Source organism: Scomber scombrus, chromosome 24 (genome assembly GCF_963691925.1).
Source record: "Scomber scombrus chromosome 24, fScoSco1.1, whole genome shotgun sequence".
Taxonomy (NCBI): Eukaryota; Metazoa; Chordata; class Actinopteri; order Scombriformes; family Scombridae; genus Scomber; species Scomber scombrus.
Genome location: NC_084993.1, coordinates 16,310,762 through 16,325,892, shown reverse-complemented (window position 1 = coordinate 16,325,892; position 15,131 = coordinate 16,310,762). Strand labels below are relative to the sequence as shown.

Below are 15,131 nucleotides of genomic sequence, written 5' to 3'. Positions count from 1 at the left end.
CTGGGCTCGAGGCTCATTTCCTGTGTGGAACATTTAGCATGATGCACTTATTGCTGGGGCATGTTAGAACATTTAAACACAGGAACACGTTGGGATTATACAATGAATTGATGCTACTGGTGATGCTAACGTTACATTACCCATACCTCAACCTCACAGGAAAAGTAGAATCAACAGCAGGAGACACACAGACCATAAGATGTCAGCTTCATTAGGCGGGAAATCGCTAAATCTGTGTCATGGACCAAAGGTAAAAGCGACAACACAACCTGTGGTTGATCTATGTATTTATAATATACTGCTGTAAAGGGCCAACTCATGGTACAAGCAAGCAGTTACATATTTTCAATTGTTTTTGGCTGTACTTAAAGATCCCCTACAGACATGTTTTAAAACATAAAATAATACTTGGAGTAAGAATTTGCGCATGATATGGTATAAACATTGTTGAAATGACATCTACTCGATGTCCCTCACAAAAAAACCAGAACCCATGAATATGAAAATGTTTTTATTTTCAAAAGTTTAAGTGCTTGACACAAAATGTCTGTTTCACTTAAAAGTTTAGTACGTCCACTGGAGACTTCAAGTTTCCACATGACATCACATCACACGACATCACACTTGTAAGAACTTTGTAAGCTACTGGACCTTTACTTTTTGGACAGTACGGAGAAACTTTTCTTCTTCAGCAGATGACTGTGAAAACTGTTTTGCTGGTGTGTTTATAGGTCCAGTGTTATCCTGAATATGTACTGTTTAAAAAAAAATCCAGTACACATTCAAGTTGCTGTGGTTTTGATAGTTCTTGAACACTTTCCACTATAGTAAAAAGATTACTGAACACTTGAAAAACCTTCAAATAACATGTTGTACCAGCTTGTTCACCCTGTGTTGTGTGCAGATCAGTTATCCAGTAGGTTGATTGCAGTCATACCTTTTAAAAGTTTATTTCAAGTTTGTCTGTTTTTTCTTCCAGGATGGTTTTGTTACAGTGAGGAAAAGAGATTTAGAGAAGCTAACCACAGAAGTCATGCAGCTGAGGGAGTTCCTGCCTAGAGTTCTGAATGGGAATCTGATTGAAATGCTGCGCAAAGCTCAAGCAGCACAGACACGTACGCATATATAAAGCTAAACCATGAAACGGGAAATAAGGTGGTTTCAGAGAGCTGTAAGTGTGATACTGTCCACTGAGTTTAGCAGTGGAACCTCTGAACTTTAACAGCTACCAAGGATTCATTCCTCTCACCTGACTCGTGACCATGTGGTGACATAGAAAGCTGGGTTAGCAGTCAGTACAGATGATGTTGATCATCATGTCATGTATGTACTTCTGACTCCAGAAAGCACTGCTTTGAAACTATTTAGATTTTTTAAAACTGTAAATTACCCACAGAGATGTTGTGTGATGTTATCAATGTCTCCAAACTGGTTGTAATATCACAAATCGTGCTTGTAGATATACACCTTAAAGTCAGATTTAGTGCAAGGCTGAAAAAAATGTCCTCTCTGGCAGATTAATGTAAAAAAACCCGCAGGTATATCATTCTGCACAGAGGAGTTCAAACATCACAATGAAGCAACAATAAGGAAAACACATTTTTGATTGGTGGGAGTTGTATTAGTTTATATTAATAATCCACTAATTAACATGATATTTGCATAGTCTGTTGTCACTGTTATTTTTTAAGTCTGTTAGAGTCAATGGCAGGTCATTATAAGTGTATGTAGAAATGCAGGAGAAAGTTAAGTGTGTGTGTGTTTGTGTGCAGTGAAGGAACATCTTGCACAGGAACAGGAACAGCTGCGACAGGAGTGTCTTCATCTACAGTCCCGACTAGATGCAGTGCAGACTGAATGTCAGAAAGAGAGAGAGGTGAGAGAGAGAGCTCATATGTTAGTATTATCCAGCTTTAAAGGATAGGTTCACAATTTTTCAAGTCTGTCTTAGAATAACAGTCAGTTGCCCAAATGAAATGAAACAGGCTTTTCTTGCTGTAATCATCCCTTTATAATGCACTTACAATGGAAGTCCACAGTCCTCCTTCTGTGTAAACATGTATTTAAAAGTTTATCTGGACGCGCAGGTGGTTGAGAGGTTAGAGCGCATGCCACATACGCAGGCAACCCCGGTTCCTTTGCTGCATGTCACACCCCCCCTCTCTCTCGCCCATGTTTCCTGCCTGTCTACTGCTGAATAAAGATTTCTATTCTGAAAAAAATCAAAAAAAAAAAAAAAAAAAGTTAATCTGATGCTAATATGAAGCTTCAGTCTTCCAAATGAGTCAAATCGAGTAGATATGTTTCAACGTTACAGTGTTTTTAGTGCCAAAGTTCCTCTTTTTGTTACTATACTTCCACCACAGCTCAACAGGGAAACACTAAGAGAGAATTTGATGCTAAAATGACAGTAAATGTGTCAGATATCACTTGATATAACTAACTCAGACTGCTGAAGCTGAATAGAAGCTTTAGATCTACTTTTAAATGACTGGTGTGTAGGATTCATTGACATCTAGCACTGAGGTTGCAGTTTGCAACCAACTGAATACCCCTCCCCTTTTAAGTGTGTAGGAGAAAGGCCCTCTTTAGAGCCAGAGTTTGGTTTGTCTGTCCTGGGCTACTGTTGAAACATGGCGGGCTCCGTGGAAGAAGACCTGCTGTCTGTAGATATAAAGGGCTCATTTTAAGGTGACAAAAACACGATTCTTATTTTCAGCCAGTGTTGGGTGTAACACGTTTATCTATAACACAGTAATGTAACACATTACAGTGTCTGCATTCAGTAATCACATTACAGTTACTAAACAAACAAATATTACATCAGTTCTTTAATTATTATGTATAAATTGGGAGGATAAAAAAATAATCAAAGGTACGTTTCATGCATGCTTGCCCAACAATTGCCTAGTGTGTCTGTGGAGAGTCTTTTCAGCCTGGTCAGTCTTGTGCTGACTCTGAGAAGAAACAGGTTGTCTATATATTATTTGTACTACATGGTGTTATGATGGTCAGGACCCATATTATTTTATCTGTTGATATATTATTTTTACACAACATCGCCAGCGTTGTAAAGGAGTAATGCAAAAGTAATTTAATGAGTAATTTAAAAAAAAGTAATGCATTACTTTAAAAAAAAAAGTGTCGAGTAATACATTACATTTTTTGAGTAGCAACCCCAACACTGTTTTCAGCTGATTATACATTAATTAAAACATTCTTGTGAATATTATATTCCCTTTGTGCCAAGTCTATTCTGCTAGATACCACTAAATTCTATACACTGGTCCTTTAAATTGACTCAGCACCTTTGAAGAGGATCTTTTAAAGGCCAGGATGAACAGGAGGAAAACTTCTTTCACTGTTGATGTGGACACCTGACTGTAGTTTAAGACACATCTTAAGCTGACAAGGAAACACAGCTCTTATTATTATTCTATTGCTACAGTTGTGCAGATAGCCTTTCCTTTTTAAATAAACATTATGATAAAAATATAAGGTATAGAATATATATTTGGCTTCACCTCTTACATGATTTGATCATATTAGGACACCTTTTCATGCTTTACCAGTGTATGTGTATGTGTGTTTGTGTGTGTGTGTGTGTGTGTGTGTGTGTGTGTGTGTGTGTGTGTAGGAGAAGCTGCTGTTGCGTGAGCAGCTATGGCAGAGTGGAGCAGAGCTGCAGCAGCAGGCAGACTTCTGTTCTGGTCTGGGATCTGCAGCCTGCAGCCTGCTGTGGAGTTGCTCTGCCCGGATGGACACAGTCACTAACTGGCTGGCTGATGTGAGCTGTGTAAACAGTAGAATTTGATTTGTGACAGCTGTGACAACTTGGAGTTTTATGGCCTGATGTGTGTGTGTGTGTGTGTGTGTGGATGGATGGATGAATGGTGCAGGGGAAGTTGCAGTCCTTCTTGACTGTAGCTGCTCAGACTCTGGAGAGCTTTGTCAGGTCTCTGGATGAAGAGGTGAAAACACAAACTGAAGACCACAACTCTCAGGAGCACCAGTTTGTGTTGGCTCTGGCTGGAACAATTACTAGTGAGTTCACAACTTCTGTTTTGCAATACATTGGTGTATTCACACATAGATTCATGTTGCATCACTTTTCTATTGATCATCAAAATACATACTTTATACCAGTAGGTTTAATACTGCTGAGCCTTGCCTGGATCTACTGAGCTCATATGATTTGGATGTGGGTCTCACTTATATGTATGCAGATCAATGATGTCAGTCATTCTTCATACATGACCTGAGAGCAACATAAATGAATGTGAAATGTGTACATAGTTCACAGCAACACCAAAAAAGGGGCCTGTATTACGAAGCAGGATTTGGGGTTAGTGAGAAAACTTCAGGTTTAACTCTGGGTTTTCAGTCCTATGACGGTGGTTCATTTCTAACCAGGGTACATCACCATGGTCATTTATGCTGAACAGTTAATCCGCTCCAGAGCAGGTTAACTTCATAGGATTGGACCCCAACCTGTCAACACACCGACCATTGACCAATCAGATCACCGGGAAAAAAAGTCACCATTCCTACTGGATCCCAACAAGGACAAACGCCCTTACTGTACAATAAAGTGACAAGTGAAAAGGAGAAATATATATTTTTTATTGGCCAGTAGAAACCTCTTATTGTTCAAGGCTTCTATTTCCACTCTGGATTTAAAATAGCTAACAGAAAGAGAGTTTGTTTATGACACTAAACACATGATGATGATTTGAGCAGCATTTTAATTCTGCAAAGTTGATTTTATCCCTGGAGTGACAGCTGATAATGTGGATGATTTTACATTCTGACTCCATCACTGCAGTCAGAATAACTCGAGACAACTGTGTGATCATTATGATATAATTTATAATAACCGTACATAAAAACAAAAGATTGTCTTTTATTGAAAAAATAATGCACAGTTAATTGGCTCTAACGGTAACCACTTTTCCAGAAACATTCCGACATTACTTAAGTTAAGTTTTTTATGTGACATATTCACACGTTTTCTTCATCATCCAACTCAATAGCAAACAATACTCTATATTTAAGTCATATATAATAATACCCACATGTATTTGAAGCACTAGTGTACTTCTAATACGTGGAAATGGTTTGTGGTGTTTCTACCAACCATGCATACATGTTGCACGATTAACTCTGTCGTTCATGTCACGTAGAATACTACTTTTTGTTGTCATTAAAACAGACCTTTCCCACATGTAGCTCACTATCTCATGATATATTATTTGTAGGCCTACTTCATTCATGGTTGTGATGATGTGGCTTGTAGTTAATAGCCCCACCTCTTTCACATGAACGCGTTAACAGCTGGACAGGAAAACCCGGAGTTCACTGAGGTTGATAGCCTGCTTTGTGGTACAGGTTATCTGGACAGAAAACGTTAGGCTCAGTGACCCAATCACCTGTGTTGTCTTTGTTTTGCTGTCAATCAGACATAGCGGCAGTAACATGTGGCAGAGACTTCCTGACCAGCTCGGCTCACATTCTGCTGGACACTCTGATGAGGCTGCTGGAGCTGATGAAGCCTGGTGTCTTCCCCAAACTTAAAGTGTACGAAGAACTGTGGTAGAATAAATATTAGATAACTCTGGTAGATTCATTGTTGACAGTAGTCCTTAGGCAATAAGCACTCATTTGAACAGATCTGCCCTTAAATGGGATGAAGAGTGGTTTAAGAGAATTTGTTGCATTCAATAATTTTCTTGTACTTCGAACTCTCTGTGAGGTATGAATGAAATTCATGGGTGGTGCAGACCTTTCTAAACACTCTTTTGATCTTAAATCATAATGCCTTAATATGAATTAATTTGGCTTGAAGCTCTGTACTGTCAAATTCTTGTTTGACAAATAAGCTACTCGTTTTGAACAGATGTCATCCATCTGGCTGAAAGAAGTGAAGGATGTTTGGTAAATCTCACTTGGAACACTCATGCAAGCAAACCCCACAGAAAAAAACATCTGCATATGTCTACGTAATGTTCCAAAAAATAAAATAAATCAATTGTCACCCTCAAGCAGACAAGTTGCTTTAATTACAGACTCACAAATTTCATTGAGTTTCTCTCAATCTTGGAAACCACAGTTTAGAAACAATCATATAATACATTTACACTAGCAACTGTTGTGGAGCTTTCAATCATACCACACAATTCCTTTAGCAGGTGGGAAATGTACTGAGAGTAAATGGAAATTTGGACATCTTTAATAATATGACAACTAGGTAAACTTCAGCCTCTGATGAAGATTATGTGATATGGTTGAAAGCTTGAGATCAACTTTGATAGGGTGGAATGTGGACACTGACTGATAGAAAAGCAGAGAAAAGGCTAGTTAGGACAAATAATATAAATTGTCCAGTTTTTGGGAACAAAACAAGTGCATAATTAGAATTTGTTACCTGAAAGAATGGACAAATTGCTTTAAAGCCTTTAATCAGCTGATAAATAATGTAAATCGTATTATCAAGCATTTTAGATTCAATTTGGCATGTTAGTGTCTGGATGTGGACAGTAGATGTCAGTACTGTCCTTCTGCAGTACACACAACATAGTAAAGCTGACTGCTGGTGTTTTTCTACAGGTTGATGCTCATGGCTTTGTATAACGTCAGCATCAGTGTTAAAGGGCTGAAGTACATCAGTGAGAACCCAGGACTGCTGCCTCTCATCTGGACCCTGCTGGATGGTAAGGAGACCAGTAGGAAAACTAAACTACATGTCACACACACACACACACACGCACACACGCACGCACACGCACACACACACACACACACACACACACACACACACACACACACACACACACACACACACACACACACACACACACACACACACACATACACATTAAGGTTTGTGAAAAGCTTTTACCTTCTGCTTCCACAATATAGGTCCCAACTTCCCTCACCTTATCAAGGTCATTAACTGTCTGTTTATTTTGTGTATTTACACAAAAAGCACCACTGATGAATAGTGTTGAGCATGTACGTTCTTGTTATGTTTAATTTATTTGATTTGTGATGCATATGCTCCAAGAACACACACCGCCTCTTAAGGTGACTAAACAAAGTGTTGACATTCACAACACCCTCCATGGCGAGAAGATTGTCAGATTTTTGCAAGCTGTTAAAACATTTTTATCATAATTTTATGCCGACACACTTTTTCCATATAATATGACAAAAGGACAATGAAATGTACTTTATACTGTTACGGCTTTTTCTGACTTAAGACAATCTTTCCTCAATATGGACGCATGTTTGATGGAAATGTTCAAGTGTGCCTTGGGATTGAGGATGATTTGGTCAGAGTGAGGTCACGAATACTGACATAAAATCGTAACCTTGGTCTGTTATTCCCCCATCTGGCGGGTTGGAGAGCAACATAAAAGTTAAAAGGTCATTCCCTCCCTAATGGCATGGGTCACACTGGCACAGAGTGCACTCAAGCTGAAAGGCATCATTGGAAACTCATCTACTTCTAGCAGTGGGGAAAAGTATATACAGAGGAGAGGAGAGGCACATGGTTCACCAGAACAATGCATGAAAGTGGACTTGGCAAAGAAGCTGCAATTCCCCCCAGTCATCCAAATGTCCCTGAGGCCAGATGTGGTCATCTGGTCACAGCAGGGGAGGAAGAAAAAACACCAAGTATCTGGTCTAGGAGTGCAGGGACAACCGGTAGCAGGCGGGCTATTCCCTGTCCAGGCCGGATGCATAGGATTCTCATAGTGGACGACCTTCTACCTCCTGAGCCACAGTCACCCCCAGGTTTAAATATTTAAAATGAATGATTGCTAAAGCCAATTTAGCTGCTGGGAAACTTAGTTAGAACAGAGCTATTGCTAATGTGATTACTAACACCTTTGCTTTTCCTAATATTAGGTGGGCAATGGATGAGGCTGTGTGAAAATTTGCCTGCAGTAACAGCAGAGATCAAAACCAAATACAGCTATTGGGTCCACAGTTTTTTGGAAATATTCTGCCAGATTCACTCTCTACTTCCTCCCTCTGTTAGTCAGTAAGCTGTGTGCTTTAACCACTCCCAGCTGCCATACTGGGAGGAAACCAAGTTCCTTCTCCACATCTAAAAGCACCAGCCCAAGCCTCATGAACATATATTTATATGCTAATTTTATGGCTGTATGTTTTATACCTGGCCTAGGACAGGAAATGGTTAAATGCTCCAGGTTCCTGTTGCTGGGGAAAGCTTATTGTTTGTGTAAGGCTGCTCAGCCCTAATAAACATTACAAAGCCAGCAAGTCTTCCAAATCAATCAATCAATCAATCAATCAATCAATCAATCAATCAATCAATCAATCAACCAATCAATCTTTATTTATATAGTGCCAAATCACAACAAAAGCTCAAGGCACTTTTCACAAACAGAAGGTCTAGACCGTATTCTTTAATTTAAATTAAAGAGACCCAGCACTCCTCCATGAGCAAGAACTTGGTGACAGTGGCAAATAAAAACTCCCCTCTCCAAATTAAAGTACAAAATATGCTGTTTGTGCCTTCCAAAACTGTTACAAACCACTGTTGAAAAATACATCTTTTATGATGTGACAGCACTATGCTTAAGTGTTGGGCAGAAAAACATTGGAGATGGGACACAAACAACAATCTCTAAAATCTGATGTCTTCTTGACATCAGATCCACTCCACAGATGTCCTCCATACATGGACTTTGTCGCTCTATATTAGCACCTGTTTCCTCCTTTGCTCTTGTCATAATTACTACAGCAGATAAAGGGTGCTGATTACTTAATGTAAGTATGTGTTGTTTTGGGGCATCTGCTGGATTTTGTCTTCTTTTTTTTTCAGATAAGAGTGTCCAGCTGTCAGCTTCCACACTGCATAGCTCTGATCTCTGTTTGTCTGTTTGACAGATGGAGACTGGGAGGTATGTCTGCACTCTCTGCGTCTCCTGCAGTCAGTATTATTGGAGGAGGAGGTGCTGCTCCTGCTGGGTTCCTCTTTGCTGGATCCAGATTTCCAGGCTCGTGTCAGCCTGCTCACCTCCAGTGTGCAGCCCAGCCTGAGACTAGCTGCCCAGCAGACCCTAGAAGACCTGCAAGCACTCCAACAGGTACTATGGTCAGAGGACAGAAGTCCAAGCACAGAAATGCTTTTTTTGAGAGTAGTGTCAAAGTAAATGTGTTTAAACAAATATAAATTAACTTTCACATAACTTATTTCTATGCTCATTCTGTTAATGTTCAGCGGTGGACTAACCGTTTTTTTCATAGATTGGTTTATCAGTGGAACTGTGTTTTAACTTTTGTAACCATCTTTTTTGTAGGTTAATTTTTTGGAATTTTATTTGACAGTTGAAAGTGCAGAGAGAGACAGAAAACATGGGGAGAGTGGTGTTTGACATGTAAAGAAGATCGGGTAACACTTTACTTGAAGGTATCGTCATAAGAATGACATGACACTGTCATAACTGTTACATGACACAGCCATGAACGTGTCATAAACATTATGTCAATGTCATAAACGTTTATGACTGTTGTCATTAAGTGTCATTCGGTTTTTGTAATGACAAGTTGACATTGTTTGGGTTGTCTTGATTATGACATTTTGACATTAATCAAAGTGACATGACCAGAAGTTGTCTTTGTCATGACAACTTGACATTAAATTTGTTTGGGATGTCCTTATTATGACAACTTGACATTAATCAAAGTGGCATTACCAGAAAATATCTTGGTCATGACATCTTGACATTAACAAAATATTCACCTATTTTTGTGTTTATGGCTAGTTGACATAATGATTATTATAATTAGATGTGCAAGGTTACAGACCAATTCTAGCACTTGGTCATAAATGTTTGACAGGATACCCAAAACTGACTGTCATGACACCATTATGACTATGATAAATTCTTTGACCTCAAGTGAAGTGGTAGCATTTTGATTTGTCATTAACATATCATGACGGAGTCAAGTTGTCATAAAAAGGACATCCCAAACAAATTTAATGTCAAGTTGTCATGACAAAGACAACTTCTGGTCATGTCACTTTGATTAATGTCAAGTTGTCATAATCAAGATAACCCAAACAATGTCAACTTGTCATTACAAAAACCGAATGACACTTAATGACAACAGTCATAAACGTTTATGACAATTGACATAATGTTTATGACACGTTCATGACTGTGTCATGTAACAGTTATGACAGTGTCATGTCACTCTTATGATGATACTTTCAAGTAAAGTGTTACCGAAGATCCTTGGCCAGAATAGAACTGTGGAAGTGCAGTTTTGGTATTACTATGGCAGAAGAGCCAATAGCAGAGGATCTAGGTGTTTTATTAATGAAAAGCTGAATGACAACACAGTTTGTTTATTGCTTACATTTTGGTAGTCACTGGTACTTGCTACATTATAAACTGTGTCACTGATAAAACACAAGGTACTATATTGGCTATGACTCCCTTCTCATGTACCAGATTGGGGGATGTTGCAAATTGGAGATCCACCATGTGACAGCTTATTTAGGCCATGTTGAGGAAAGGCACCAAGCTGCAGCAACATGGCAGACTTCATAGATCATGTGGGAGGTCAACCACAATGGTAATCCGTACACACTTATCACACGTTGTCACATGACGACATGTGGTGGAAGTGGTCCTACTTCACAATATTCGTTAAATTCTGTGGTACATAGGCTTAAAAGAAAGACAGGAACCTTGAAGGTATGATGGTGAATGAATGCATGTTGGAGTGTCTATGCTTTATTCCACTGCAATTGGATTAATGTAAATTGTAATGTGAAAGAGAGATCAACGTCCTAGGCACATGTTTTTTATTGAATCTATTTTTTATGTCTTGTTATTTATCTGTTATCAGATAACATTAAAGATATTAAAGACTGAAACCAGTGTAGTGAAGTGTTTAGTTTTTTCAAGTAAGTACATTCTGTTTCAATGGCTTGAAATCTGTTTTTAACTGGCAAAAATGTAATATAATTCATATAAGTAGAGTGCAGGGCAAATGAAAAGAATTGTGTGTCTGTGTTTCCAGCGTCGGGTGTGTTAACAGAGCAACCTCTGATGTGGATTCAGCTTCTTCAGTCCAGTCCTCCTCCTGTGTTACCTTCCTTACATCTGTAAGTGTGCTGTTATTGGTACATGTTGTTTGTCATTTCATGTGCAAAGGTAACAGAAAATAAACTGTTGAGATGAAAGTTTTCATCAATGTAGGAAGAGCATCACTGGTATTTCTGAACTTTTTTAACAGTTTTACTTGCACTGTTCAATGTGGAGCACATTTGCTCATGTCGTTGTGTCTTGGTTGTTACCCACTTAGTGTGAATTTAATACAAAAAAGTTTGTACAACAAAATTAAAGATGACGTTTTCACACTTTCAGAGCACTATCATTCTATTTCATAGGAAATAATGAGGAGACTCTTAATTTAAGAGCCCCAACTTCAAAGGTAGGTAGAATGAAACTGAAAAATAAGAATGTGAATGATCATCCTCATCTCAGCAAAGATACAGTTGGTTTAGCAAAGTTCCTCAGCTAGAAAAAACTTTCTGAGCAAGTATTAAGTAGATGCGGAATAGAAATCAAAGTTTTACTTCACCTTAGAGCTGGCTGGGCCAGAAATAAGGACGTCTGTTAAATCAGCAGTAAGCTTTAAAAAATTATCACATTTTTGATTGATTTAAGCAATCGTATAATAGACATGTTTGTGATTTACAGTATTTAATTGAGTAATATCTGCATAACAGTGATAGGAGACACCTTAGTTATAATCCTTAAAATGTAATTCCTGGTTCATTTGGTAACACCTTTGGTTACTGTTTTCATGATAAGTGGAATTTCATAGTACAGGTCCAAGAATTCAGGAGTAGTAAACTCTTCTTGAGCAGCTTTTTTTTAAAGAATATTTTATTTAAGGTTTTTCCAGTATAACATATAAAAAAAAGGAGATTTTCTAAGTTGGTGATAACAGGCTGCCATATTTTATGGAAAGTATGTATTCTGTTCCCTAGTGAGTATGATATCTTCTCCAAAGGTATACAATTGATGATTTCTGAGAACCACAGTCCAAGAGGCAATGGGTGGTGAGACTTCCACTTCAATGCAACACATTTCTTAGCTATTGCCAATAGAGTCTCTGTCAGTTTAATAGAGTGTTTGTGTGTAAGATTAGATTCTGAAAGGTGGGAAAGTGACTCCAAGTATTTTGGATAAGAAATCACACACACCCTGCCAAAAGTCCTGTAGTTTGCTGCATTGCCAAGTGGAGTGGAGAAAAGTACCCTCCGCTGAGCCACACCTGAAACAGAGGGGTGAGATGCTGGGGTTGAACCCGTGCAGCTTGGAGGGAGTTAGGTATGTCTGGTGTAAAAAGTTGAACTGAATTAATCTATATCTTGAATTTAAAGTGCAAGTGACACCGTTTTCACACAGGTCACTCCATAGACTGGGATCAATCTCTATGCCCAAATCCTTCTCCCATTTTAATCTGGATCTTTCTGATTTGGGAGTTGACAAGGCGGATAACAGGACTGCATAAGCCTTAGAAATTGTTTTCACCATAGGTTGGCTCTGATGAAAAATTAATTCAATAGGGGATAGCTGGAGAGTTTCCCATTGGTTCTTTAAGTTGACTCTTACAAAGTCTCTTATTTGTAAGTACTTAAAAAAGTCCTTATGAGGTAGTAGATATTTCTGTCTCAGCTGATCAAAAGACATAAAGGTTCCTTTTGCAAAGAGATGCTCCAAACGAACAATGCCCTTTTGAGGCCACAATTCAAAGTGCTTATTTTGGTGTAGAATGGGGATCAGTCTGTTTCCCCATAGGGAAGATTTAAGAGATAGAAAACCATTTCGCCCCAACATCTTATGTATTTTAAACCAAGTTTGGACAGAATGAACGATGAAAGGGTTGCGAGTCGTTCTTTTAATTGACTTTTCATCCCATTTATATACAATATAAGACGGAATGGGCTCATTCATTTCAAACATCTCAATGTCTAACCAGGAGGGTGGGCTGTTGTCATCAAAAAGCTGAGCCAGAAATATTGATTGTGCTGCCATGTAGTACAACCTAAAATTAGGAAGTTTCAAGCCTCCTCTTGCATAGTCAAGGGTGAGGTGGTTTAGGGAGACCCTTGGAGATTTATTTCTCCAGATAAATCGTCTCGTTAATTTTTCCAACGAAGAGAAAAAAACAGAGGGGATGTGAATTGGGAGGGATTGAAATATATATAAAAATGTAGGTAAGACGTTCATTTTTACGACGCTGATGCGGCCTAGTAATGTAAGGGGCAGATTCATCCAATTGTTTAAGTCATCCTCCACTTTTTTTTAACAAATTCAATAGGTTCAGTCTATATAAATTCTGTAGATCCTTATCAATGATTATACCCAGGTATTTAAACCCTTTTGGTGACTCTTTAAAGGGGAATTTGTGTTGAATCGAATTGTAACAAAGATTTGACAGAGGTAAAACTTCACTTTTATCGAGATTGATTTTGTAACCAGAAAATGAACTGTAAACTTCTAAAATATTTAGTAATTGTGAAAGGGAGTTTTCCACTTTAGTCAAAAAAAGAATGATATCATCCGCAAAAAGGGATAATTTATGAATATGGGGACCAATTTTGAAGCCACTTATCCCGGGGTCAGCTCTGATGGCCTCAGCCAGTGGTTCTATGGCAATTGTGAAGAGAGCTGGGCTGAGGGGGCTACCCTGCCTATTGCCCCTAAAAATAGGGAAGCAATCCGAACTAATCCCATTAACTGAAATTTTAGCCTGTGGGGACCTATACAGAGATTTAATTAAATCAATAAAATGATTGCCAAAACCGAATTTATCTAGAACCTTAAAAAGATAGGGCCATTCAAGCCTATCAAAGGCCTTTTCGGCATCCAGGGAGAGTGCAATGCTGGGCATGTTGTGTTCTTGAGCAAAATGGATTATGTTATTAGAGGAGAGTCTATTAACTATAAACCTTGAGCAGCTTTTTTGTCACAAATACAACAGATGAGCTACTGGTTTATCTGTTTTCGGAGCAGCCAAACAAACTCACACTGTTAATAGAGAGGTCAGTCAATAATAGGTGGAACCACGATCAGTTTTATTTATTTGATAGGTAACATTGTTGAGGGGTTGGAAATGTGCAGCCTGTCACCTGCACCTCTTCACCTAACAGCGGCTGTCCCTCACTGTTCCATGACTTCCTTGAAAAAATAAAGAAAAAGAAAAAAGACGAAAAATGGAGGTAAACGCTTTTATGGAACTTTCCTCCCATTTATGAAAAGAATTAGCATCAGACACCTATTCTGTCTATCTGCAGTTATGTTAAACAGCTCCTCAAAACGCAACAGTGAAGGTCATCCACCTGTTACTCCTACGAAAACGCCCTCCTCGACAAAAAGGAAAAATGGAACAAGAAACGACAGACAACATCGTAGCTACACTTAAGCTAGCTATCGAGCAGCAAGGCTCTTCAATTGGAAGTTGGAATCTTCTATCAACTTTCTCTCTACTGACATGCAACAAAGCCAAAGAAAAGATTCAGTCTTGAGAGTACAGTTTTGGAGTTAGCGCGCTACAAGAGAAGGTAGAATTTGCGCTTACGCGATCTGCCTGAAGAAGAGGGGAGGCGGTGAGATTGAAGGTGATCGATATCTGTCAAAACATAGCTCTGAGCTATAAAGAGAAGTTTCTGGCAGTAATCGATTCAGTTCACAGGCTTGGCAGAAAACGCCCAGCCAAAGAACAAGCATGCAATGTCACCCTTCAGTTCTGAGACGTTTTCGTGACATGGTTTGGAAGATGTCTAAACACTCAGAATACCTGAAGCTTCAAGGAGGATCGTGAAAAACGTAGCAGAGTGTGGCCTATAATACAGCAAGCCCGTCATGAAAAAAAGATCTTCCCTGCTTTGCTTCTCACGTCTCGTCCTGTCTTGTTATATACTTTGGAGCCTCTCTCCGCTTTGCTCTCTAAATCTGAAATTATGGAATTGGTCAGCTGGTCTCTCAACGCAATTGACAGAATCTTCTCGACGAGAAGCTCGGGTTCGGGGGAACTTGTCTGCCCTGACGGAACGTTCGCCGCTGGCTACACGA

The 15,131-nt window shown here is 38.9% G+C and overlaps 1 protein-coding gene across 1 annotated transcript; it reads left to right on the top strand.

The window, feature by feature from the left end:
* The first annotated feature begins 199 nt into the window (after window positions 1–199).
* hsf2bp (heat shock transcription factor 2 binding protein) lies at window positions 200–9,414 on the top strand. The gene is made up of 9 exons (XM_062414397.1): window positions 200–250; window positions 980–1,115; window positions 1,773–1,876; window positions 3,638–3,787; window positions 3,900–4,044; window positions 5,460–5,577; window positions 6,607–6,710; window positions 8,920–9,119; window positions 9,361–9,414. Exons 1-9 carry the CDS (start codon window positions 200–202, stop codon window positions 9,412–9,414), a joined length of 1,062 nt encoding a protein of 353 aa, XP_062270381.1.
* Window positions 9,415–15,131: the final 5,717 nt, after the last annotated feature.